This window comes from Vanellus vanellus (genome assembly GCF_965231255.1).
Source record: "Vanellus vanellus genome assembly, chromosome: 12".
NCBI classification, from domain to species: Eukaryota; Metazoa; Chordata; class Aves; order Charadriiformes; family Charadriidae; genus Vanellus; species Vanellus vanellus.
In genome coordinates, this window is record NC_138917.1 from 1,774,964 (window position 1) to 1,802,825 (window position 27,862).

At 41.1% G+C, this 27,862-nt stretch overlaps 1 protein-coding gene across 1 annotated transcript; it reads left to right on the plus strand.

The window, feature by feature from the left end:
• The first annotated feature begins 1,043 nt into the window (after positions 1-1,043).
• DYNC1LI2 (dynein cytoplasmic 1 light intermediate chain 2) lies at positions 1,044-26,323 on the plus strand. Its single transcript, XM_082489143.1, has 13 exons — positions 1,044-1,185; positions 1,851-1,924; positions 2,352-2,468; positions 8,661-8,891; positions 15,058-15,224; positions 15,567-15,660; positions 16,228-16,363; positions 16,708-16,819; positions 17,938-17,997; positions 18,736-18,777; positions 19,235-19,352; positions 20,376-20,492; positions 25,855-26,323. The coding sequence occupies exons 1-13, from the start codon at positions 1,091-1,093 to the stop codon at positions 25,959-25,961; spliced, it is 1,470 nt and encodes a 489-aa protein (XP_082345269.1). The 5' UTR covers positions 1,044-1,090; the 3' UTR covers positions 25,962-26,323.
• The last annotated feature ends 1,539 nt before the right edge of the window (positions 26,324-27,862 follow it).

Sequence of the window (27,862 nt, forward strand, 5' to 3'; positions counted from 1 at the left end):
TTTTATCTGTTCTGATAAAGGAATGATTAATTGATAGTTAACTAAACTTTTCCCATAATAAATTATCTTATTAGCACTGTGCTTTCACTACAGTGTAGCTTAAACGCTTAAAAACAAGTAAGATAACCAAAACCTGAAAGACTTGTAGTAAAGATGATGCCAATGATACAATAAATAGGTCTTCTACTATTTTTGGCTGTTGCACTTTGGGGTTTTTTTATATTATTAAAATATTCAAGCCTCTGTAGAAGATGGCTTTGAATGGAGCTATTCAAAGCAAGATCGTTAAATATCAGCATCTGTGATTGCAGAATACGAGCCGGAGGACTGACGAGGAGGTTTTGGGTTGTCCCAAGGTCTCGAAAGCTGGGCTGGAGGCTCCACAGCTGCTTTGTCACCCAGGGAATGAGGAGTGTTAGTAACCCGTTATTCTGGCCTAAATATATCTCAAGAGGAGGAGATATGTAAAGCGTTAAGTCTTCACTTGACACAAAGTCAGACTATCTCAATACTGACGATTAATTTTAGGTCTGAAAGGGCCTCTGGAGTCCACAATGCGCTCTCCTCCCCAGCGCAGGGCTCGGCTCAAAGCTGGTCGGGTCGCTGGGAGCCTCCTCGGGCCCTGAGCATCTTCGGGGCCGGAATTCCCTCTGCCCGCTCCGGCGCTGCGCGCCGCGGGGAAGGGCAGCACCGGGACCCCCGCCGGCGGCGGGAAGCCAGGACGGACGTTACCGGCGGGGTGTGAGGACTGGGGCGGCGACTAGAGGGGAAATGATTTAAATCAGGGTCGCCCCGCCGCAGCTGTGTCCGGGCCGCGCCCGGCGTTCCCCGCCGCCCCCTCCCGCCGGCAGCAGGGGGCGCTGCGGGCGGCGGGCACCGCCCAGGGCGGGGAGCGCTGCCGGGGCTGCCCGGGCGCCGCCTGAGCGGAGAGCGGCGGGGGGCAGCCGGCAGGGGCCGGGGCCGGAGGCGGCGGTGGGGTCGGCGGCGCCGGGCGGCCGCAGCGGGCGGGGCGGGGCGGGGCGCGGCGAGGGAGGAGCGGGGTCCTCGGCGGGGCCGGGTGAGGTCACTCTTTGTGGCTGCGGTTGGCAAGATGGCGCCGGTGCTGGTGGAGAAGAAGCTGCTGGGGCCGGAGGGGCCCGGCGGCGCCGAGCTCCCCAGCGAGGAGGAGGAGGGACAGAACCTCTGGTGAGCGGCGGGGGCGCCTCACGGGTCGCGGCACCCCGGCGGCGGGGGGCGGGCGGGCGTCCCGCGCCTGTCACGGCGGGGTCCGGCCGCTCTGCCGAGCCGCCTCAGCCCTCGGCCTGGCCCCGGCGGAGCGGGCCGCGGCGGGGCCCGGGGGGGAGTGCCGCCCTCCCCCGGCTCCGCAGGGCCTCGGGGTGCGGGAGGGGAGCCCCGCCGGCGGCGGAGCCGGGCCGGTATCGCGGCGAGGGCGAGGGGAGCGCTCCGGGGGCGCGGAGGTCGGCGGGGGAGGCTCCCGCAGGCTCCATCGGCGGCGATCCCGTCGCTCGTCGCCGGGTAACGCTCCGAGAAACGCTACAACGGCAGAAAAAAGCCGCGTGTGAAATACAGGGGTGGGTTGTGGGAAGAGTTAAGTCATCGGGTGAAAAGTAACGTGACCTCTTAAAAGGGAGAAAAACTTGAAGAAAACGTCGCTGCGTATGTTCTAGAAATTGTAAAAGCTTTTCCCAAAAAGGTGGTGCGCTCTCTCGGTCTTTTAAAATGAGCGTAAATCTTCAGCTGTAAGGTCACAGCTGGTTTGTAAGCGGTGGGCGCAGGCGGCGCAGCCCGTGGGCGCCGTGGGGGGTCCTGCGCCGCCCGCCGTGCTCACCAGGGCCCCGCTCTTCCTCCAGGTCCTCCATCCTGAGCGAAGTTTCTACCCGGTCGCGATCCAAATTGCCATCGGGCAAGAACATTCTTGTTTTTGGTGAGTAGCATACGCAAGCGGTTGGGTGGTTGCAGTGGTATTTTTTGTAGAAACAAAGCATGTTTAAAACAGTGATGTGAAGGAACTGACGCGTCATTTTGTTAAAATTAGGTTGTGTAATACGATCTGTTGTGTTTTTGTCTTCAGGCTGGTGGATTTACTTTCTTTTTGGTTTACGCTGTTAGATTCATAACATATATTTAAACAAGTAGAATGTAATACAGAATATTTAAGTGCTTTGTACCTGTTGTCGTGGTATGTCACTGTATTTAGCTGGAATACCTGAAAGAGAACAACAAATAAGTATGGTGCAAAAGCGTACGAGGATACTTCTGATTGTTTAAGTGTGTTTTCAAAAATCTTTTCTAAGTTAAAATTAATTCTGAAAGTGTCTTTTTTTTTTTTTCCTGTAAAAACTTACTGGCAGGTGATGATGGTTCAGGTAAAACCACACTTATGGCTAAAATACAGGGAGCAGAGCATGGGAAGAAAGGAAGAGGGCTGGAATACTTGTATCTGAATATTCACGATGAAGACAGAGATGGTAAGTTCATTTTATATGTAATCTGTTCGCTGTAATTAAGTAGCTGACGTGCTCTTATTATAACTGTGGTTTCATCAGTGTGTTTTGGGTTACGCCCAAGTAGTTGATCCCAGCATTGTTCGGCATGTTTTAGAACCTGTATCAATTCCTTAAAAGTGGAATGTGTTTTACATTCAGCGTACGTTGTCCCTCTTGCCCTTCTTACAGCTCGACCTGCGTATGAGCAAAACGTACACTTGAGCAGCACTCGGGATCCACTTACTTTTAGGGTAGATACATTTGCTGATGCTGACTTCCTAGCAGATAGGTTGTCATTTGGTATGACTATTTGATAACTATAGAAAGTAAACGATACATCTGTGAGACTTTAATTCTCAGTATGAGTTTCTGGGCGTGGGGGGTTGGTGTTCTCTTACAAGGCTGGGCGCGGAATTCTGGCTAACTGTAAGTGAGATGTTAGAATTGAATGAGTGAGGAACGGAACGTAAAGTCAGAATTAGTATTTCCTGTTCTCAAATTGGAGCTTGTCTCTTTGCCCCTTGTCTTTGTTGCTGTTGATTGAGCTGTTGATGAGGGGATGATGAGAGACTGCTTGAAAGCAGGTCTAATTTTCAGAATACTCTTATTTTTAGGAAGGTGAGGGAGAGATGGGGAGCGAGTTCGTTATTCTTGTTACTAAATCTGCTTGTCTTATTTTGGGCAAACTGCTGGACCTCTTTGTGTTAGTTTCTCTCTTCAAAACCGGGGAATGACAGTCTTCCTATTCACTACTTCCTTCTGAATTTTTAGCTCGGAAGAGGGAAGCAATGATGGTGGTTCATCCATGTTCCTGAAAACAAATGAACTAGCAAGATCCTATAATGGTATTTTGGAAATGGAAATGTACTGAAGGCTTGCACGAGTGATTAAGTACCATATGTGACTGGTTGTTATGGAGATTGGTCCTGCACTCACATGGTAATAAACTGTCTTTGGATACTAAGTTAGGCACAATTAAAGGATGAGTACATTGCCTGCGTCTTCAGTGGCCACCTAATCTTGCAGTTCCTAAAAATCTTTTACTCTGTAGTTTTAAGTGCTGAGCCGTTCTTGGCTTCTTGAGGTTCTTGGTGTAAGTGCTTTCTGACCACGCACAACCTTCTTTAGTACTGCGTAAATACTTTAGGGGGGAAAAACCCCTATGATTAGGAGCGTTAAGGCAGCCTGCGACGTAAGGCTTCTTGCAACATCAAAGGAGCTGGTAATATAAGCAGAAAAATGTTTGGTGTGCTACTTTTCCTGGTGCTGTCTATCAAACCCCAAGTACGTCCCTGCTTTGGAAATATTTTGGGCCTATTCCTGAGTGTCTGGAAGTAAGAAGTATTTGAGGTGATTAGGAAAAGCCTGTTATAAGAACTCAGGCAGCACTAGCAGGAAAAAAAATGGCCTTTTTGACTACCAGACCCGGCTGGAGAATTCAGGTCTTCATGCGTCCCTTTAATGGATGTGTTAGGATCTAATAATACATGCCGTTTTCCTTTCTGTCTCATTAGTGTCATCAGCAAGCAAAATAAATAGCAAAGTGGGTCAGGACCTCCCGGCAGGCAAAGATAACACTCTTCTTTCTCTAGCACAGGTTTGGTTTTGTTTCTTCAAAAACTTTGCGGACTTTAGGTGTGTGTGTGCTCAGAGAGAGATTAAGGAACAAAGCCTTTATAATTGACCCACAATTCTTGGAAGCCATAGAGAATCTGCAGGTAGGCGTTCAGGAGCTCACTATCACACACTCAGGTCTGAGGGTATCTGCTGCTTCTTATACCCCAACCTTACTCAAGACCAGCAAAGCCACAAGGGGTTCCAGGGGTGTCACGTCAAGACTGGTCGCTGGAACTGTAGAGGAGTGAGAAGATCTTCCCGGCGTCTCTCCTAGAGAGACGTGCTAGAAGCTTTCTTTGCTCTTTTTGCCTTTTGCTCTTCATTTCAGATGAGTTTATTCTGTCCAGGAGTAATAGTTTAGTCATAATGCCGAGTCATTATCTACCTCAAACCTCCCTTCAGAAGTCTGAAGGAAAATGTGAGCTGCTTCTTAACCCCCCCGTCCCTTCCTCTTTAAGGGATATTTGAATCTGTCTCCTCCTACACTGAAGTAGAATTACTCTAGACTGCTAGGTGTGTGTCTTAGTTTGCAGTTACTTTTGTCTTTTCCCTTGAAGATTAGATCAGTGATTAAATTGTTGGGTTTTTTAAATATGAAAGTTAAACAAATGCATAGAAAACACCTCTTTTTTTGAAGGACCCCTGTGGCTAATCCAAGTGCCCACTAAACTTTTTACGTGTCACTGTCATCTGCTTGTTCCTTGGCAGTGGCCGATACCTAGCTTGGATGGCAAGATACGCACGACCACTGCCTTGCTAATTAGCTGGTTCGGTTCTGTGAGGTTAGTCGTTCGATGTAACAGGCAGTACTTTGGTCCTTAGGTCTCAGGATAACTTAGAATAAGTCCACGGCTGAATCTCTGCCTGAAAAAAATCTCCTTCCTAGGGTACTATCCCCCGTTCTGCCTAGGCTAAGGCATTGTTCACAAAGAGGTTCAGGGGTGTCTGAGAAGCAACGCTGAGAGCGAGAGGATTCTCCTAGATCATTAGCCCCAGGTGCAATATTCTTGGAGCATATAGCTGCTTCTGCATACGTGACACCCTCCTTCGTCTGGATGAGAGCACTGCTAGCGCTAGCTGTAAAGTTAACTCGGAATATTAAACGGCCTTGGAGCTCCAGCCCTAGGTCTTCTGTTGATGGAATTTCTTGGGGAGAGTGACCAGTTTTAATTTTATGCGTTTTTTTTGGATGAGCAGATATTTTATGTCTATTCTGCTTAGTCTGCTTTTGAGAGACGAGAATCTTAATTCGTAGGAGGGAGCAGAGAGGCTCTGTGTAATTTTATTAAAGGATATGTGGCTTTCAGAGTCTCTTGCAGTGATGGGGCAGAGTTAAATTGAGGATGTGCACCAACACGGTGAGACAAACTACATCAACTGGTTTTGTGGTGGTACGGTATGGGTTACGTGGCAGTTATAAACACGGAGAACTTTCAGTTGAATTGCCTCAGATTACCAATGCAGTACCGCTGTCCTGACTGTGCCAAACGTGCCAATGAAGTAGAGCCGTTCTGTTGTTGCATTCTTACTTGTAACAAAATCAAGTAGTCTTGGTTTTTTGCCTCAGGTTTGGACTGGCCTCAGTCGTATCATGTGCATATTCCAGTTGAACTGGTTGTTCCAGATTGAGATGAGTGCTGCTAATGGGAAAATTGGGGATTTTTTGTCAACATCTTTAAAGTAGTTCTCTTGAAAATTATTTTTCGCTGTTTTGCCTCTCTTCACAGCTTGGACAAGGGATATCTAATTACCACTGATACCTTTTGAATAAATGCAGGAGATGTTGTTGCGGTACACAGAATCATCCGTCTGCAGTAAAACTCATTAAAGCTGGGAAAATCTTTTTCATGGCTAAAGGGATAATGAAATATTGACAGGATTTAGAAATGTAGTTTTAGCAGCTATTTTAATAGTCCTTATTAAGTAGCACCTGCTTTTCCAACAGGATCTGGTAGTTGGTTGCTCTGTTTTGGTGTCTCCTGTCATAGCAGCAATGAAAGGCCCAGTTACCATTCGCGTCATCTGACTAACGAGGAGCTAGATGTGGTGCTGACAAAATTGAATTTGCCATCAAGTCTTTGCCAAATTGTGAACAACTACTACTGTATTTTTCAGTGTGCTTTATATTTGTAGCAGATGTAAATCACAAGCCATACATGTTTACTGTAAGAAAGGAGGAAACCCTTTAATTTTCATACAATGTTATCTTTTTTTTGGGGGGGGGGGGGGAAGTACATTTTAATGCGAGTGCTAGACTTCCAGTCTTCCTAGCAGATCAATTTCATTTGAGTGATAGTTCCAACTGCATTCTAGTTCCACCTCTATTCTAGTTCCAGTCTGTATTCTAGATGTTAAGCAGAAACTAAATCCTTAAGTAGGACAAAGGTGTTTAGCAAACAAAACCTGTGTAACCTTCAGATATTCGCTTAAAAAAACGACTTAGAAGGAGTGAATTAGGATATTTATTAGGTTTTGTTACTTGCTAAGGTGTGAAAGTCTTTTCCACAATCATAGCACTCACCACAGGAGAAACTATGAAAGTGCTGATGAGTTGTGAACTTTCATAGTCTACAGGTAGACTTAAGTTAGATTTTTTTTTAAAACTTTCATATTTGCTTCAAGAAGACTGTCATCCATAGACAAAGTTAATGTCTATTAATGACCTTTCACTCCTAGAAAGCTCACAGGATTTGTATTCACTGGTAGATTTCTGCTTTTGGGAATGTACAAAGGATGCTGCTGGAATGCAGAGGATGAGTCCTGCACAGATGTTTCATTTACTCTTGTGTAATAGTAAAGGTGTGAATGTGTTCGCATGAAGCCCTAGCTTCCTTTCTGCTTTTCGAGACTTTTGCCAGACGTTGCCTCTGTCCTTAGAGGTCTTCTGATAGCTTTAGGTTCGTACACCCGGTGCTGTGAGAATCCTGCGTGGTATCAGTGAGATGGTTTCCTGAAGTGGGGGGGAGGGAGAGGGGAAACAGTTGATGAATATGCAGAGGTGCATTTCTTACATACCCAATGATTATCATAACTGTTTACTGCAAAGGACAGATCCGAGATACACAGTTGGAGGTAAGAAGATCTTTAAGTTGGAAGCATAACTGTTGGCCTGTTTGTGTGATGACTGATGTCTGCATGTCTTACGGCAGCCTGGCAGCAGGAGCATAGCAAATGCTAAATGAAGACTGCCTGTGTATAGCATCTTGATGTAATCTGTCTGTAACTTGGCTGTTTGGTAATTTTATCCGAGACCTGATTAGAAAGGTAGTATGTATATCTCTGTATTCTTTTCTCCTTCCAGTTTCCTGTGTCAATCTTTTGCCTTTATCTAGAGCCAGTGGTTTTGATGCTGATGGATTCTTTCTTAGAATAAACTTATCATAGCCACAGCAACTGGATTTATTTTGTGAAGTTAAAAGATTTGGGGCACAGAGCAGGGCAGAGTAACTATGAACCTCTGTGGCTGTTTTGAAAATCCTGGCTCTGCAGTGATTATTTTGCTCATCCACATAACTTGGAATTCACATACCTTGGGTGGAAACCCTCTGTTCCCTCTGGACAGCTGTAGTAGAATAGGGAATACTTTGGGAAGAGGTACTGGAAGAGTCCAGAAGATAGATACAAGTGGAGTTGTTCTTTTTCAGGAGGAAGTTCTGAGGATAATGTAATTACTTTTTTTTTTTTTTTTTTAATTTGGATAGAATTGGTTGTTCAGAGTATCTGATACATCCTTCCTGAATGATGCTTCCTTTTCAGTTTCTTCTATCCTTGCCAAAGTTCATGTTTGGGGTAAAACTTCTCCTGCCAGCTGTCTGTCCCAGCTGATTTTTCCCACCTCCCCACCTTGCATTTCAACAAAAAATATCCAGTAACTATCAAAACACTGGGGGGGGAGAAATACAAAATCTAAAATACCATATCTTTTGTCCAGTACTCCTTCGTAAGGAGTCTGCAGGTAGGAGCTAAGTCAGTGTGAATGAAGAGCAGGTAGCACAGCTTTAAAGTTTGGTAGGTTTTAAGTTTATCCTGCGTTTGCTCCTCCTACTCCTGTGCTAGAAACCTAAGCTGCTTATTGCTTGTATCTTGTTTGCAGCTTATTTCTGTTGAGAGATGTTAAACCAGCTTATGTGTCTGAGGGACACCTAAGGCTTCTCTGCTGGACTCAGCTATGCCCACCCCCTTTTGAACTTGGAGTTACACACACGTGTGTCACATGTATTCTGGTTTTACTTGGAATATACGTATTTCAAATTCAGGAATGCTGTGCAGTGTCTAAAAACTGGTGTGTCAGCTGTCCTTAGTAAAAGCCAAAGAACAGAGATTGGTTTTTAAACAAAAAGATATCGAAACAAGAAAAAATCCCGTTAAATGAAAGCATCTACTGAGTAATGTAGGCATTTACACATGCACCTGTGTTAAAAATACACAGGCAAGATCTGCTGGTAGCTGGGCTTTGGTCTTTCATGTAACACTAAGGTACTCATCTGTTTGCCCCCAAACTAGGAAAGCAAAAAGTTGGCATCTGTTGGGTTTTACAACTGTACCTTTTCCTTTCAGATCATACTCGCTGTAACGTTTGGATTCTGGATGGAGACCTATACCATAAAGGGCTATTGAAGTTTGCGGTTTCTGCAGAATCCCTGCAAGACACTATTGTAGTCTTTGTTGCAGACATGTCTAGACCCTGGACTGTTATGGAGTCTTTACAGAAATGGGCCAGTGTCTTGCAAGAACATATTGACAAGATGAAAATTCCTCCAGAGGAGATGAGAGACATGGAACAGAAGTGTAAGTCTTTGTGCATCATACATTCTTGTCCTTTTTTTTTTGTTGTTGTTGTAACTAGCTCTTGCAACTTTCTTTTGTAATGATAAATTTCTTCGGATTAACATCTTGAGAATGGGTTGGATAAGAATTACTTTGAAGTTGTGATTACAACTCTAATTTAGATAGACTCTATTTGGCTTTAAAACAACTCTTCCACTTTTGCTAATAAATCATTGCTGGTCTTGCATAATCCTTGCAATAATGAGATTTTGATAATTTGATTTTTTAAAAAGGCCAATTTTTAAAAAACTAACTCCATACAGAATCACACTTTTAAAATAGTGACAAAATTCAGTAATGAAGCGAGCTGTCTAAGCCAGGTCCCATTGCCATACTGTGTTTGTCTTCCCGTAGGTCTTTGTCCTTGTTTGTCACGAGCCTCAGACTGTGATCCTGGTACATCTAATTGTCTCTCGCTACAGCTACCCCTACCCTGTGACTTTAGGAATGCTGTATAAATTAACTTTCTTTCCTGGCCTATCTGTGTCAGGAAAGAATCTGAAACTGGCAAGCAGTCATCACTGCAGTATTGTTTCCTGCAGCTTCCTTTCTTTCCTAAAATAGTTTTGAATGTTTCTTGAGAGTTTTTTCTGTTTTCATATTGAAGTACCCCAAAATAAATTACTTTGGTGGAAAAAACCTTAGCAACGTGCACTCCTTTTCAGCTGAAGTACAGATTCAGACTGATCCTTGCTGATGCTGATTTTATTCGGGGCGGGTGGCTGGCTGTGCTGGAGGGTTTAAACCGTGGAAATACTGTCTCGTAGCTTCCTTAGATTCACTTTAGGGAGCAGTGTCATCTGTTTGGCACATCAACATTCAGATGTATTTGTGTAGCTCATCTCCTTTCTGAATGTTAAATATTACTTTCCCAAAAGGTTTGTGCCTGCAGCACACCACCTAGAGTTTAAACTTAATTACAGAAGCCACCTGGGTTTGATCACCAGGTTATATATAAAAAGAAAAAGTAAAATCTGATGATTAAGGGAAAAAGGTTGTTTGGGTTGTTTTTTGTATGTGTGAGAGATTTTTTTGGAATGGAAGATAGAAAGGCAGTTCTAGTCTCAAAATACAGCAGCTAACCCAATTTGCACTTTTCTGGGACACATCAAATTTTACAGCAATCCAAGTGCAGTTTGTGCACTTAAGTTTTACTTTTGGAAAGAGAAGTGTTTTCAGCCTTCACTGTGTGGAGGAGCCAGTTACAGCTATGGCAAAGCTTTAGCACTATCTTTGGGGAACTTAAAAGACATTCCAACAGTACTGTCTTTAGAGATTTCTAAATTAAAGTAGCATAGAAGTTCATAGTTTGTCTTGCACTTTATTAAAGTTGAGGGAAAAGGAAAATCCGAGAGCTGCCTAATTCACACGTGTGGAGGACTCTGCGGCCATCCTATGATGAAAAACAGAGGCGAACTTCGGTCCTGTATCAGCATGCAAGTAGAACAGGGGCCTCAGTGTCTCCACTCCCAAACTTCCTTCTCACTCCTTTTCTCAGGCACTGTGTAGGACACTCGTGTCATCTCAGATCCTTGTCTTCTGAGTTCTTGCAGACTGTCCCTGAGGCCAGATCTGTGCTCAGAACTTTGACCACCGTAGCTTGTAGTTCCCTTAATGGCAAATCGTGCTAAAAGAAATTCCTATGATAGCTGTGCCTATATTAGTGTGACTGCTTAGACAACATAGAGCAAACGTGCCTGAAGAATGTCTTGTGACTACAGTCCGTCAGTAAAGCTACACCAGCAAAGTTTCCCTTACTAAAATCCTGCTGCATATGCTTCCTGAGATAAGCTGCCACTTAGAAAACAGAATCGCTCTGTTGCAACAGCCCAGATATGAAAAAACTGGGATAATAAAGCACGTATGCAAAGCAGGCAGTGAAAATATAGAAACAGTGTGCAGAACGAGGAGATGTGCTAAATTCATTCCAGTAAAGCCCCACTGCAGTGTAACGCCACAGGGATGTATGTGTTTCCTGAGTTTAGCTTGTAGAACCGTATTCCCCTACGCTTGCTTGGAGCTGGAGCTGGGGCGCGTGGACTGAGCTGAGGTCCGCAGCGCTATTACGCTCAGTACCAGCAGCCAGTAGTTCTGTTGACCCTGAGGAAAGGTTTTTCTAGTAGTATCCCATTAGCATCCGTTTAAAGTGCTGCTAGGTTGTTCTTTCTCCATTACTGGGATCTTATTACCCGTTTCCAGAAATCCTTTTGTTGGCTCACCCTTCCCAATGGAACTGAACTTTGGACTGCTTGCCTTTGCTGTCAAGGTTTTCGTGGCCTTTCTCCACCCAGCCTTTTTCGTCTTGTGTTTGCTATTTGAGATATGGGCTCTTGGCTTTACTGGGTGGATGCCGCTAGGCTCCATCTGGCATGCGAGAAGCTTCCCTTTTGTGTTAAATAGCTTCCAGAATGGGAGGCAGGACACACGTAAGGAAGCAACAGGCTGCCTTGAAAGAAATTGAATTATTTAGAGTATATCAAGAGCATTGTTTCTCTGCACTCACGCCTATCACTGAGCTGCTCTGGAAATTCCTTGCTAAAAGCTTGATTAATGTGGATTCAGATAAATAACATTATTTCAAATGTATTTTAATTCAATCTCAATTATGATAAATCATTGTTTAAACAACACGTTCAAATAATTATTTCAGGGGAAATCTAAATTTTGCCTCCCTGTTTACGACAGCAAAGCAGAAAAGACGACTGTCAAGAATCAAGAAATGCAGAAAGGAAGTATACTGGTAAAATGACTATTATATTAATGTCTGCTGGAGTGTTTGAAGCTGAAGACTTGAAACACAATAACATATTTTTTCTAAAAATTAAGTAGTGTCCCATTCAAGCTCAATTAGTTTCAGGTTCTCTGCCATTTTTTCTCTTTTTTTTTTTTTCTGCCATACAGCTGAAAGAATTCTTAAGCTAAAAGATAAGAGACTTGCTTTGCCCGGTCATCCTTCGTCTAGGAATTCTTTTCACAGGACTAAAATTTATGATCAGTAAAGATAGGGCACAGAAAAGCTAAGAGCTACATGAATAGATTATGAAATAGAGTGTAAATATAGAATGTCTCGGAAAACTTTTCTGCGTTTTTCTTGTTCTGCTCTTCAGTGCTTTTGTGATGTATCTCGTTCAGTAAGTTGCAGCGTTTGTCTGCCATTTCCATATTGCAAACTACTCCAAGACTGAGGATTTTGTTGCTACGTGCATCATCTTATCTATATTTCCTGTTCAAAAAAAATTTAAACCAAAGTCATTTTCTCCTACTTCTTAATAAAGGAAAGAGTTATTTCCCATACTGCGATTCCTTGACATGAATCTCGTGTGGCGGAGAAAATACTTACAGAAAATACTTACAGCTCGCCAGAAAAAATGGAAAAAGATCTATGCAAGCTGTTTGGGTGCATGATGAACTTTGTGTCCATTAAAAGTTTGAGAGTGGAAATCAAGTGAGAAATAGATACGAGAGGTATGGAAAAAGTATTAAATTGCTCTGTCGCAAAAAACACCACTTCAACTGCAGTGAGCTTCTTTATTAGCTGCTTAGAATGCAGCTTGTCCATAAGAGGTGGTCTGGCAGCGCTTGCGATACAGGTTTACTTGGATTTAAGAAGACGAAATTTTGAATGGGAGTGGGGGTTGAAGGAGGATCTTTAGAAAGTGCTCAAGAGCCTATCGCTAATAGGCATTTAAACCACTTTAATTCTGGAAGAAGTGTATCTGCATTCAAGATACAGTAGTTAGAGGTTCTTAGTATAGCTTTTACCTTCTTTTTACCTCCAGCAGTTGCTTGTTCAGGAGGTGCTCTTGTTAACTGAAGCCGAGTGGATTCTGTAGCATTTCTCAGCCGGCAGCTGGGGATGAGTGCCAGACCGTCTGTGTTACTAACAATCCACAACAACACTTCCTCTCCACAGGGAAGTGTTTTCTCCCTCCACACGTGGATCGACCAGCGTGAGATACGGCCTCGTTGGCCGCTGCCTGTGGTGCCGGTGTTTGGTACCGCTCCCTCTCGGGAGAGGGCGGATTCCCAGCTGGGAGCGTGGGCTCTCCAGGATGGTGGTCTTCATTCCCATTCGGGAGAAATCCACGAGGATGTGCTATCAGATTTCTGGAATTTCTCTGTTGCATTTGCTGTTGTTTGTATTAGTAAAATTCTTGGGGTGTCTTGAATAACAATTTGCATCATGTTGTCAGAATCTTGCTGTTTTCAAGAGAGGCTTTTCTTGCCCAAATTTGAGGGGGTTTATAGTAATAGATATCTCCTAAAGAAAAGATTTTCCTCTTTTGATATGAACAAAACCTAGGAAACTAATCTGGTCTGATTATAGCGCTGTAGTAGATTGAGAACAGTATTGTCAAATATTCTTTTACATCTGATTAAGTCAGAGGCGCTTATCTGAGTGATTGTAGTGGATGTAAATGGTGTTCTTTTAACTGCCGTAATACACTTGTCTTCAATGGGCTTTTTTCTGTCCTGAGCTAGGAGGAGTCTGAGTAATGAGGGGTTTTCTAAATCCTTTTCTAGTTAAATGCTCTGGAATTAATTTGCTTTCTGTGAGATAGTCAGTAAACGTATTTAATGTACAGAATGTATAATGGAATTTTGATTTCCGGTTGCTGGGTATGAAACAGTACTGGAGGAAAGCATCTCTTCGAAAGCATTGCTGTTCCCTCTCCACCAGAAGGCACTGCCTCCCCAAGTTTCAAAGCAACTGCATTCAAATTTTTTTTTTTATTTCCTTGGACCTTGGGATATATTGAATTGGTGGTTAAAAGTCTTACGGTCTATTTGGTGGGGTTCTCTAAGCTTTTCTCTGGACTAGAGCTCTCTTGTTTTTCCCAAGAACGCATGATTTTATATTTCTAATAAGAATTGCAGACTGTGCCGCCTTGAACAGAAGTTTTCTGATTTGTTCTTCCTTCCACATGCCCATTCTACAGCAGGATTGGTTCTGTTTTGAAAGGGTGCAGTGAATTCCTTTCGCAAGATTTTTGTTCTAAACTTTTCTGAGGTTTTGTCACTTCCTAAACCTCCGAAGTATCAGCTGGCCTGCAGTACAGTCACAGTTCCTTCCCCGTCACGTGGATGGACGCACTGAACAACGCTCTCTTTGTGAATGTGCGGGAGATGAGGAGCTTTTTCAGAGAGTTCTCCTTTTACTGTACGTACAGTCAGCCTGCTCCCGCTCTTCCTAAGATAAAGGTGCCTTCATGGGAGCAAACCATGGGCTCCTCGTGGCTGAGGGAGGCTTCAGGTGGGATTGCTGTGTGAGGAACAGCCCCGGGCTTTGGGAAGTGCTGTGCCTGGGAGCAGAGATGGGCAGGTTGGTCTGGTCTGTGGCTTTCATCCTAAAAAAAGACATAAAAGCTGTAAGTTGCGGCCCGGGTTTGATAAAGCCTGTGTGGGGTCACAGTGCACAGTTGGTGCACAGAAATAATACTATTTCTTAGGCACTTCGGTATTTGGTAGCATTCAGTATTATTGGAGCACTCATCGTTGCCATAAAATGAAAACATTGAAAACGTAGGAAGCAGCTGATTTTCTCTGGAATCCATTGTAGCTTTCCAGAATATGACAGTTTCTTCAGATAACAACATTTAGAAGTCCTTGAGTCTGTATTTATGCGGTATATTCTTTGTATTTCTAGCATGGGACTCCTGCAACACAAGCGTAGAGTAATAGAAACTTAAATCGAGTAATAGTTTATAAGACAGAGCGGCTGTTTCAGCTTGGTGTTTTCTGTGTCCACTGACAATTTCACCATGCTTTCTTCCAAAACTGGGTACGAATTGCAGTGTGTATAGACTAGGTTGCTAAACTACCTTTACGTTTGCTGTTGTCAGCTCCTCTCTAATGAAAGGTATTGAGTTGAGGAATGTGCGTTTGTGCATCCTATAGCTCTTGCAGCTAGTTCTGATTATTTGTGATGGCTCCAAATGCTCTTGATTTAGCTTGCTGTAAATTTTGGTGGAGGAGCATTCTTGTGTTTGAAGGAGCAACAAGAAGTGCCTCATTATAAAAGGAAACAAAAAATCCTTGGGATTTCTAGTTAGTCATAGATTAATTACAGTTTAAAAAGAAGCACTGGTTCCTTTGTTGTACCTTAAGAAGATCTCTCTCTTCATAGTTATAAAGGAGTTTCAAGAGTACGTAGAACCTGAAGAAGGCTACCAGGGGTCACCGCAGAGACGAGGCCCTTCTTCTGGCCAAGAGGATGAACACGTTTCTTTGCCGCTTGGAGAAAATGTGCTGACTCACAACCTTGGTATTCCTGTGCTGGTAGTTTGTACAAAAGTGAGTTTCTAGGTCGGTTTGCTACGATGGAAAAGTATAATTAATTTTCTCGGAGAAGGCATGCCGTATACAGACAAGCAAAATGAATTCGGGATTAATAGTAAAGGGATTTATTTTAAAAAGTAAGCTTCTGCCATCAGTGTCAATTTTTAATTTTGCAGAAGAGAAATAACCTCATCAGTTATACGTTAGTTACTTTATCTCTTGATTTATTTGCGGCACTTCAAAACCCAGGGCTCAAAGTAAATATGATGTATGTGCAATATTAAGAAAAATGTTTGAAGGTGTGCTGCGATTAAATGACTGGGTATTCCTGGTTTTGTTTTTCTCCCTTTCTTCCAGTGCGATGCAGTGAGCGTACTAGAGAAGGAGCATGATTACAGAGAAGAACACTTCGACTTCATTCAGTCACACATTCGTAGATTCTGCTTACAGTGTATCCTTTCCTGCTCTGGAGAGACTTGCTCTAATCTGGAAGCGAGAAAATACGTTTTAGTGTTGAATTGCACCTAAAGTTAATCTGAGGAATTGCACTTCAAGATTGCTTGGTATTTGGTTATTTACTACGTAGCATTTGGTGTTTTGAAAGTGTTGCGAGATGTGTAAAACTTCTAGTTTTTAAATTGTGGATGGGATTTGGAGCTTTCCTTCCTTTAGGAAGGGCTTCTCTTGCGTTTTGTGGGGTGGTTTTTCTAGGTTTTCCCCTCAGAACTTGCAGTTTCCAAGTAAACTCGAGATCTCAGCTGTCTCTTAGGTTTTTGACTTTTTCAAAGTTAAGTGCCTGGGGAGCGTCGGTAACTGGTGTATGCCAAAGAAGGGTGTCATGAGTCTTCTCCTGTTATACGCCCTTCCTCTCCCTGAGTACTAAGTGGCTACAGCTTCTGCCTCGAACTACTTCTCAAAATTAGTTCTAGTAGATATATGCCCATTAGTACGAATTTCAAAACAGGAGCTATAATTGAAAAACTCTATCTTATCTAATTTTCCTTAAGAAACTGATCAGATGGGGCTGCCTTGATTTATACATCAGTTAAGGAGGAAAAGAACCTCGATCTGTTGTATAAGTACATTGTACATAAAACATACGGTTTTCAGTTTACCACACCTGCCTTAGTGGTAGAGAAGGATGCAGTTTTTATGTAAGTCAATTGTATAAGCAGCGTGGTTGCAGATTGTTTTCTGTTAAGCACTACGCTTCGTGTAACGTGTATATATACAGCTAACTTAAATGGTTTGTGTCATTCAAAAGCTTAGTATGTGAGCATTCTGAAATTCTGAATTACAAAAGCAACTTAGTGCCTATTACTCGGGTTACCGGACTCTGAGTGTACCACAGCAGCCTTTTAGTATCATCGGAACTGAGCTGAGAATTAGGACTGACCTGTAACAAAATTACCTTATTCAGGTAGAGGGCAGTAAATAAATGGTCTCTGTAGACGTGCTTTTTGTGACTGAAAAGGCAAAGCTCTCCCTCTGTTTGTAGACCTGCTGGTTGGGACAATGAAAAGAAAATCGCCATTTTACATGAAAACTTCACAACAGTGAAACCAGAAGATGCATATGAGGACTTCATTGTAAAACCTCCTGTAAGAAAGGTAAAAAGGGGTAAACTCTTCCCTGCCCACTGACAAATAAGTGCAGTTTGCCTGAGTGGCTACTAGTAACTAATAATATTGAGGAACTCCAAATCTAAATGTTTTTGGTTTGGTTTGGTTTTGTTTTTTATCCAAATGTATGAAACATCAGGCTTTCCTTTTCCAGTTGTTTAAAATACTGCCAGCAAACACAGAAATTGTTCACCTTTGTGAATGAAAGGCAGTCCAAAAATAACCATTTCCCAGGAAGCTTTTTGCATGCGTGGGGCAAACCCACTTTTTGAAAACGGAGAATACTTCAACAATTTACATATATGCACACGTGGCATTGAGGTTACCATAGAAAGGCAAATCTCGTAAAAGACGACAGTATATCTCCATTGCATTAACGTACTATTGGTGACAAATTTCTTCATGAAAGGCAAGAGTAGTGTATAATCCCTATAAATTCTGGATATTGCTAATTTTGTGAGTATAGGCACACAGGAATAGGATATGCGTAAAACGGATAATATGGAAAATTGTCAGTGAAATTGTATTCTGGTGTGTATGGGAAAGCTTCTTTTACAACTTTCTTACACTCTGAACGTTTCTAGCTCAAGCCCCAGCATTTGGAAAAGGGAAGAGCTGTTTGAAGCTTTCACGTAAGGGAAAGGTTTAATGCTGTTGTAGCTCATGGCACCTGTAGGAAATGATCGTTGCCTGGTAGCAGAGTTAGGATTGATGAGAGCTGACGTAATGCTGTTGGCGGCTGAGGGATTGAGCGTGGGCCTTATGGAGTAAGGCAATCTCAGGTTTTTGGAGAGATGCTGAAGAGATTAATATCTAAACTTCAAAAGATGAATGTGGCTGCTTACCAAGTACTCATCCTTCTAGGAGAATACCCGCAGGCTGCCATTCAATGCTGGTCTGCTCTAGTCACTTCCAATATTAATTTTTTTTATGACAGCTTCTTTAATGTTACTTCTCTTTTAAACGTGAAAGATTTTTTTTTTGTTTAAAAAGTGAAAATAACATTAAAGATTTACCTCTTTTCCTTCCCTTTGATCACCAAAACATAAAAACAGTTACAGTCATTTCAGTTTATACTTCTAATAACAAAATATTTTCTTCAACAGTTAGTCCATGATAAAGAGCTGGCAGCAGAAGATGAACAAGTATTTCTTATGAAGCAGCAGGTGAGAATGGAAGAATGAAAAAAAGTCCTTTCTAAATAACGTCTCACTTTAAGCTCTTCGTTGTTACTGCCTTCAGGTTTTCATCCCTCTTTAGAGCACTAGATAGCCACTCTTCAGCTTTCCAAATTCAGGTGTCATTGTGAAATAAGACTTTTCTTTATTTTGACAAACACCAGTAGAAAATATGGCCACTTATCTTGGCAAGTTGAAAGGAAAATATGCTGAGAACAGAAATAATTTACATTTCAAGGGAGAAGAGCAAGAAGTTAACTTGAAATTTCACAACATGGATGTGTTGATCTGTAAAATATAAATACTTTTAAAACGTAACATCTTAGCGTTGCAGTTTTCTTACAGCCAGAGGCTTGAAAGACTTTAAGATGTCAAAGTTGGCTATGCTGTATCTTGTGGGGTTTTTTTACTGCTCTTGTTTAAAAAAACTAATAACACTTTCCTGTATGGTTAATTATAAATATCATAGAGGTTACAGGCTCGGGTGTCCGTGGTTCTGGCCTGTAGTTCTGGAACCACTGTGTAAGACAAAGGACTGAGGCTTATTTACTCACTTTAACTCTGTCCTCTAGTGGTAAAGTCTGGAGGTATATAAATATCAAAGAGGAAGCATGTAAATATCAGAAAAAAAAATCAAATAAATGAATGGTTAGTCAGCTTCACTGTATTTTATTCCTTTATATTTTCTGAAGTATATTTGATATTCTTAATACATTGTTTTTGCAGTCATTCCTTGCCAAACAGCCAGCGACGCCTACAAGAGCATCAGTAAGTAGATCCAAGAGAAGAGTAGGAGGTGTTTTGTTTCCTTCTAGGGGAGATGGAATGATTCTAACCTGTAGACGTTCATTTTGTAAATGTAAATGTAAAATACATAATCTCCCCAAACTGCAGAGAGAAACTTTTTTTTAAAAAAAAAAGCAGCAATATTTTAAAGTGTAGCTTACAAATGACTATGTTCTAATTCACTGTGGAAGCATAGAAATATCTGATGATTATTGAACTGAAAATTTCCTACAGTGTTTCATCCTTTCTTTTAGTGGAGGCACATGCCCAAAATAACGGGTGATGTTTTGTTTGTTTTTTTTTTTTTCCCCAGTGTGCATACACTGCAGTGCCAATATAAAGGTTTAAAAAGTAATTTGTATATAACATTACATTTGCTTTATGTAACTGATCCATTTAAGTTCTTCCCTGATTTGTGTGATTTGGACTTTTTTTTAAGGAATCTCCTGCAAGAGGCCCTGCAGGATCCCCAAGAACTCAAGGCAGAGCTGGTCCCACCAACGTACCCAGTGCCTCACCAATAACATCAGTTAAGAAACCAGATCCAAATATTAAAAGTATGAATAAGCATTTTACTGTTTTTATTGTGTGTTATTTCCCTTAAAAAAAAAAAAAAACCCAGACAACTCTTTTGTAGAAAGATTTTGGAATATATTGACTAGTTACTAATATATTGACTAGTTAGTTTAATAACAGGAATTAATTTATGACATAGCTTCAGGTTTGATTTTCTTTTTTCTTTTTTTCTTTTTTTTTTTTTTTTTTTTGAGTCATTTGTATGAGTTGCAGTAGAGTTCTGTTATTGCCATAATGTTGGAATAAATTATTTCCTTAAGTTGCCTGGATACATTTATTATGCAGCAGTTGGATTATTAGAGTGGGGACTGCTTTAAACCGCAGGCAGTTTTATACTTCCTATCGCTTATTCTGGAATCCCCAGTGAAACCTGCTCTACTAAACCCTCTCTCGAATGCCGTTTTCTGTAGTAGGTGAAGTACCTTGGAAGTGACGCCCTTTCCTCTCCCTCAGCCCTAAGGTGGAGTTCCAGGTTGTTGAGTGGTTTCTTTCCTCTCTCTGCATTAAGAAAGTCGTTAGGGCCAGTATTGTTTTCTGTTATGTGCTGTGGCGCCGTACCGCATGTACGGTGCAGTTCTGCATTGTGTCTCGTTGCTGTATGTCCAGGTTCTGGTTTGTGAAGAGTAGCGTGGCATGAAAGACTGCACTGAAACGTCTGTGCAGTTTGTTAATGGACGTACAAATCTTTGAATTGCACATCCATACTTAATACATTGTTTCTTGGCTTCTACATTTAGAAAAAAAAAAAAGCATAGAAATATTTAGATTAAAATTTTGTCACCCTCCGCCCATTCCAGAAGAGTAGTAATATGTTTTCAGTCATCTCTGACTTTGCCAAAGAATGCAAAGTGAGCAAGGCGAGGCGCTCTCGTATCTGCGGTTTATTTCCTTGATTGGTAAGAAGGGAGTTAGGCATGTACGTAAAAAAGTAAGTTCTGTCATTTACCAGCAATAACTATTCTGTGATGTGTGTGTATATATATATATATTTGTTTTTTATTTAGATAATGCTGCAAGCGAAGGTGTCTTGGCTAGTTTCTTTAACAGTCTCCTGAGCAAAAAGACTGGCTCTCCTGGGAGTCCTGGTGCTGGAGGAGTGCAAAGTACGGCCAAGAAATCAGGTATTGGACTTGTTATCACAGGCTGTTTGGTGTATTTTTAATATTTTATTTGGCCTACATTGGTGTAACTGCATGTATCTTTTAAACCGGTCAGTAAAGGGACAGACCTTGACAGATGACAGCACCACAGTGTGCAGTCTTTAAATTTAAAGAGATAAACTAATGCGACTTCACAGCTCCGGGGCTTCTATTTAAGCCTGTTATAACTTGATTCTTCGAGTCAAGTTATACTGCTGGGATACGAATAACATTTGCGTCTTGATGATGTTCAGAAAGTGCCGGTTTTGGGGTTTGTTGTTTTTGCTGGGTTTTTTTCTTTTTACTTTAGAATTCCTTCCTTTCTTAACACTTAACTTGGTGAAGGGAAAGCAATTTATTGGGTTTGGACTGTAGTTTCCAGTCAAGCTATTGAAATCTCTCCAGAGTTCAAGTTTAAATGAATTACTTCTTATGACAGCTTGAAGTTATTCTGTCATTAATTTAGTATTTGATTGTGATCCAACACAACTGATAACACCGATCAAGTGGATTCGTTCTGTGCATGTGCCTATAACCACATTGTATGCGAGATGTGCTGATAAGTAATTGCACTGGTTTAGGTGAAAATGAAAGAAACCCGTCAGAATCCTTGGTACTTACACAAAACTCATTGTAAAATGCGTGGTTGTTCCACCCAGTATTAGAAATTTACTACTTTGATTCTTTAACTGTTTCTTTTTCATATTGGCGTTCCCATCACACTTAGGTTCAGGAGCTTTCCTTCCAGAATTATTTCACTACTAAATTATTGATAGATATTCTACTGCTGATCCCAGACTTGTGAAATCATGTAAAATTTAACAGTGATGCCAAACCCACAGTTTCTGATGCATAGAGGAGAGTGTAAGGCCCAGACAGTCTGAACTGGAAATGAAAAATATTTGACACCCGCCACAGTGATGATATTGCCAGTAGGAGAACCAGAGCAGTTGTCAGAGTGTGCGTATTCGAACTGAAACTATTCCTGGAGGGGGAAAGTAAGGAATTTTGGGGGGGGGGGGGGGGGGTGTTCTGTGACATTCCATGTTCTGAAAGCTCAAAATGGCTAGAATTTGACTTAGGGCAAGTCAGGATTTTGCTGGGGTCTTTTTGTTTTAGCATGATGGAATATGTAGTTTATTAAACTTATTTATTATAAAGATAACAAAGAATTATTTGTATTACATATTATTTACATAATAATATTGTATCAACATTATAAAAAATATTTAATTAATCATTTCTTAATCCAGAATTCCCTTCTCAGTTAAACACTGAAAGGTGCCCCCTGCTTCATCAAGTGCAGCCTCGTGCTATTACTGACCACAAGGTCAAATTAACCGGTTTTATAGAAACAGGACTAGAAATAATTTTTAGGGATTAGTTCATGCATGTCTTATCTAAAGCAGAATCAGTGAGGGAGTTCCTGGCTAGTGATTAAAAAGCAAACAGACTCTGAACGGGAAGATGTAATGTTATCTGCCCGGGAAGCCCATGCCAGTACTGCATTTCTTTGCTATTCTTTCTCTTGTGCAGTCAGTATTTCTTACTCCCAGTACTATTTGCCTCGTTCGAGTGGAGACGGAGATCAGTGTAGCCCTTTTGTCTCTGCAGCAGTCTTTTGCATATTTGAAAGCTGTTCCCTTTTGCCTCTGGCTTTTGTCTGGACTACAAAAATACGCTTCTCTCAGCCTTTCTCACAGGACGTGTTTTTTGTGGCTCTGATAACTCTTGCTGTTCTCCTTGGACTACTCATGACCTGATGCTTCTGGTGCTTCAGAGACGGCTTTGTCTGCCTGAAGTGGGGGTTACTTAAGCTGTGTTATGTGTTCTGCTTCTGTTTAGACCTCTCAGCCTGATGCTAGGTTTTTTTCATCTGTGTGGTGTTGATCCGGATTTGTTACAACAATGCAGCCAGTTTAATACAGTTTCTGCCTCCTTGTAGGATGTTTTCTAGTCTGTATCAAATAACCGTAGTATTCCCAAAGGTTGTACGTTTGCTTTATCATTGTTTTCCACTCTATTACTATGCACTGCTCGGATAATTTTTATATAAATAACTTTTTACCTCCACTCCTGTCTTTCAAAAATCCTTTGTAGTCCTTCAAGCATGCTTGCTTACATATCTGATACCTTCAACAGCTGGACCGGGTAGATTGCTGAATAAAAGTGTTGACTAGTACTATCGATAACTAATGGGTACTTTTATGAATTACAATACATTCATTTTTCTGAAATATCAAGACTGTGTTTTTTCTAGTTTATTTATATGAAGGTTATGCGAGATGTGATATCGATCACTTTTCCCTTCTCCACAGGACCTGTTATGCTATCATAGAAAGAAATTTGGTTGGCTTCACACACCTTCTTGGTAACAGATGCGTGTTGATTGTTGTGCTGGTAGGCTGTTCATAAGCACCTAAAACATAATTGCAATTTCTGGAAAAAATACTAGAGTTAAAACTAACTAGTCTGTAATGGGCTGCGTTCTTTCCTCTTTCAGTCTTCTAGAACATCATGTGCCTTTCAGGAGTTTTCAAAGATAACAAATGGCTATGTTTACCCCTTTTTTTTTTTTTTTTTTTTTTTTGCCCCCCTTGTGTCAGCATTAACTTCTAATTTAAATAGATTTCTCTCTTGAAACATCTAGAGACAGCAGTCATATATCCTTTCTTAACTTTCTTGTTTTGCTAGACTAAATTAGACAAGTTCTCTTCTAGTCTTCTGTTAGAGGTTGAGCTCTGTTTTCCCTACTAGTTTCTTCTTCATTAGTTCCCATCATTGGCTTATCTTTTCGTGAACACGCGTGATTAGAATTGCATGCAGCACTCCAGATATATCTCACCGTAGTGCCTGCTACAGCAGTTGTCTTTCTTTGGTGGAAGTACTTCTGAGTGATCTCAAGATCGCAGGTGGCTTTTCTGGGCTGCATCAAGTTGGCAGCTCGCGCTCAGTCCCTGACTTTCGGAACAGAACAGTTGGCTTTCCCTCACGAGAACATGCCTGTTCCTTGTCAGCTGCTGTGCTCACATCTTATATTCGACCAATATAAGGTTAAACTGTCCTGAGAAGGTAAGGGCTCCTAACATTGCTATCTGAGAAGCTCTCGTTGAGTCTATGAGGTAGCTGGTGCTGGTGATAACAGAGAAGATCTTTTGTGGAAGAGTTGAGGAGAATATCTTGGAGAAAGTCCTTTTTATGGCAGCATCCTCTGTGCGAGTAAATGTGCTACAACAATCTCTGTAGGCGTTTTGAATGTCTAATCTAAACTGTTTAAAGAGCCAGCCCTCAGTTTTCAGAGGGTTGACACTACAATTATTTAACTGTAAAGAGAGGACGTGTTTCTCCCACAGCTCCGAATATCCTGTGATTGACATGTTGAGATTCTGTTACAGGATGAGGGAGACCTTGTGGATGTCGTCATACGGGTCAGCCTGATTGATTGATTGGTTTCTGCTATGTTAACTCTTACTTGAGAGAACTCTCTTGTCCGGGCAGATGCTGCAATGTCACGTCCATTTTTCACGCAGTGAAATTCCTCCCCCATCTGATTTGCCGTTGCATTTCTAGACTGTCTTTCTTCTGTGTGTAGACCATGGTATTTCAAAGAACGTCAATTGGTGGTTTCTGTGGTGGATTTTTTTGCTTCGCATGGACTTCTAGACTTAAAAAAGTTATTTCACTTATATCCACAAGAAGATTCTTGCAAATCCAAGATTTGCCTTCAGCCTTCTATTCCTGTGCAAGAGGTAAAGAACTGGGGTTCCCTGCTCCCACTCTAACCGGCAAAGGAGAATACCTATAACTGTGTAGCACACATCTAATTGACTAAGGCCATTACCGTCCTCGACAGTATTTTCAAGTATCAGCTTAGGAGGGAGGGGAAGTTTTTGTTTTCTTAAAAGCAGCTCCTTGTATTTCTTCTCCTTTGAAAGGCGCTCGCCTGTGGCGGTGGTGAAGGGGAGTACGTAACCTACATTCCGTCGAACAGCTCGGCCAGGTTTTTCCTGCCCAGGGTGAGGTAGTTGCAGGAGACAGCTGCTTGGTATTATTTTGGAGGCTTAAGGGTCCAGTTTGTCTAGCATAAAAAGAAGGCACAGTTTTTGTTTAGACCTACTTTTGTTTGAGCAAGAATTTTGTGTGCTTTTTATTGTGTTAAGGTTTAGGTTTTTGAACTCCAATATACCGAGTCTCCATGTAAAGTGATTTGTGTTGTAAGTTATATTACAGTTTTAATGTACTAATTTTTAAATTTTGCTTAAATACGCTTAATATTATCTATTCAGTGGATGAGTACTGTGGCCTATGAGTAGTGCTTAAAGCTAAACCCTTTATAGCGATTAAAGGTAACCTTTTAACTTGGTTATGTCTTTGTACTTTGGAAAAAAACACTTAAATCTCAAACAGTCAAATCTTGCCTTCTTAATGTTTTCAGCATGTACCCTGGAAAAAATCCACCTAATATTTCACACACATTTGAGCTGGAAAACAGATGCTTGTTAAATTCTTTGGCTATGTAAGGAAGCTGTACATGGTTATATAATCTACTTTTTGTCTAAAAATACAGCTTTTTAATCTTAAATACTTGTATGCTCTAAGCATTAGAATATATTGTTCCAGTTGTAGTGATTAATTTGTCTGTGGGTTTATAATTTTCAGAATGAGAGAATTAAACTGATGGTTCAGTTGGAGAATTGTTAAAAAGTTTTGAGTCTAATATAAAAATGTAAGATACGCCTTTCCATGAAATACTTCGGTGTGTCTGTTTCCAATTGAAGAAGGCCTTTGAAATGACTGCTCTGAGATATTACATGAATATGCAGTTCACGTCCCCTTTTTTTAGGGGAAACATTGTCTGCAGACATAAGAGAGTTCTTCCTGTTAGTTGTTTAACATTAAAATGCAGCGAGTATAACACTTAACAAACGTGATTTTTGTAGCAGGTGTCCTACGTAACTTGGAAAACTTGAGGTTAAAATCTGGGTTTAAATAAAACTCTATCAATAATAATAATAGAATTGTGTACGGTTGATTTTTATAGAAAATTCTAAATGTGGTTGTTCTTAAAATGTTAGTTGCTGCAAAATATATCACGGATGTTTTGTACTTTATGCTGCTGTATAATTCAGCATTTCATCTCTTCAGCGTGAATCAAACCTTAGTATTTGTCAGTCTTTACAGAGACATTACCTTGCATTGTGTCAGGCCCTGTGTTCTTGGGTAGGTGCCGAAATAATGAGAAATTCAATAACATATTGTCATATAAAAGCAATTTTATGAAAGCGTGTACTCATTGGTTATTGAAATCAGATTGCTTTAGCCTGGTCTGTTGTTTTTTTTTTAGGACAAAAAACAGTTTTGACAAACGTTCAAGAGGAATTGGATAGGATGACCCGCAAGCCAGACTCTATGGTAACAACAAACTCGCCTCCAACAGAGAACGAAGCTTGATAGCGCATAAAAACTGCATATGTAAATGACCAAATAACTATGTATATTGATCTGATAAGACCAGGAATTTTCTGCTATGGCAGATGCTATCAGTTTTCTTGGGGCAGGGGAAATGAGCTTACTACATCATTGCCTTGTCCCAGTAAAAAGTGCACATTCAGGAAGTTTGCGTATAAAATCCCTCTGTATAAGATAACCATTTAGAGTTTATATAGGGCAATTCTTTTGGTTTTGGAGGTAAGCAGGTGCAGCTGCCTTTCCTGTTGTGAAGAACACAGAGAAGCAAAATGGAGAATTCTTATTAAAATACTACTACTGACTGCAGACGAAGCAAGAAAGAGAAGTGAAATCCTCTTTCAGAGTTACTGGAATTGGCTACTTGTATGTTTGCAAATGCATTATATACTTGGAAAGGTGGCGGTGGTGGTGGTGGTGGAACAGAGCATTAATTAGGTGAAAGAAGCCTGGGTAGGGAATGGAGCCCTCAGCGGGGAACAGATTTGGGACAGTGAGAAACTGGAACGTTGGATTGGCTGGAGAGGAGCAATGTCGTGAAACCCTGTGTTTCGCATAGGGTAAATTATCACTGTTTTAAAAAGACTACTTTACATTGGAGAATTCCAGGCCAAACACTAAGCATCCCGGGAATTTATTCTTGTTATAAACCTTGTTTTAGTTTTTAAAAAAGTCGAAGAGTGTGGATGCCCTTTCTGGTGTAGCTGACAAAGGGAGAAACTATAACTTGTTTAGATCCAAGTGCCTGGCACAGGGTGTGATGTGTCTTTAGAAGGTGCTTGAACTTATTGTGCACTGTAGTACAAACAGTCACTGTTTGGTTTTATTTTAAAATCAGTAGTTTGGCGATTTGTATTTAATTTTAAATCCTGTTTTCTGATAGCTTCTGCCTTTTTTTTATGCCAAGAGGCTAGCCTATGAAGAATGGTGGGTGACGTATCATTTTCCCATAATGAAATGTGCTACAGAACACTCTCAGTATTCTTTTTTCTTACTTTTTGTAACTAAATATTAGCTACCAAGCTAAAATTGATTCCTGCCTTACACCTCTGGAGGTTTTTAAAAAAAACTTTCAAGGCCCTAGTTCCAACCGCATCTGCTGCAGGTGCAGCCGACTCCAATTCTGGCCTAAAAAGTATGAATGTGTACATGGTGGACGTACTCAATAACTTGTTTTGTATTTTCTTTAATGTAGCATTTCATTTGGAAAGATGGGCTGTGGTTGTCCCCGTTGCTCTAACGGAGCTCTGTCCACGGTCGCATAAAACCATCATTCTGTAAAAACAAACAAAACTGCTATGGTTACTGAAACGGCACTTTGATTTTATATACGGTATGCTTGTTTTACATGTACACACTACCATAAATTAAAAATACCAAGCATATTCTGTGCTCTTAACGCTGAAGGGAAAAAACCACAATTTGAATTACGCAGAGTTTACTTTTTATTGAACTTGTTGTACTAAATCTGATGTCTGGATATAACTTCCCTAATATATATTGCTACTTAAATATACAGAATTAGACTGACCACTAACACAGTACTGGATGTTAACTGCGTTGCATCAAGAGGCTGTTCTTGTAAGTCTGTCGAAACATTATCTAGAAAGCTAAGAGTATTTACTTGCCTCTTCGACAAACATTAACATGAGTATGTTATTTGTGCCAGTTTTTTTGTCAAAAATATTTTATTTTTTTTTTTTTACGTTTTTTAATAAATGGTATGACCTGAAGTTATACAGTTGTTTAGCTAAGAGTGAGACTAAGACTGTGGATGGCTGATGGGTCATGTGGATGTACTTCTGGTGTCCCGGGTGCCAGCTGCAAGTTACTGCACCAGAAGAAGTAATTACACACTGTCCTCCTGACACTGAGACTGGAGACTA

Coding starts and splice junctions, on each gene's coding strand:
- DYNC1LI2 (XM_082489143.1), top strand. CDS start 1,091: ATGGCGCCGGTGCTGGTGGAGAAGAAGCTGCTGGGGCCGGAGGGGCCC. Junction 8,892..15,057: donor GAGAGACATGGAACAGAAGT/GTAAGTCTTTGT, acceptor CTCTCTTCATAG/TTATAAAGGAGTTTCAAGAG. Junction 20,493..25,854: donor AAGTACGGCCAAGAAATCAG/GTATTGGACTTG, acceptor TTTTTTTTTTAG/GACAAAAAACAGTTTTGACA.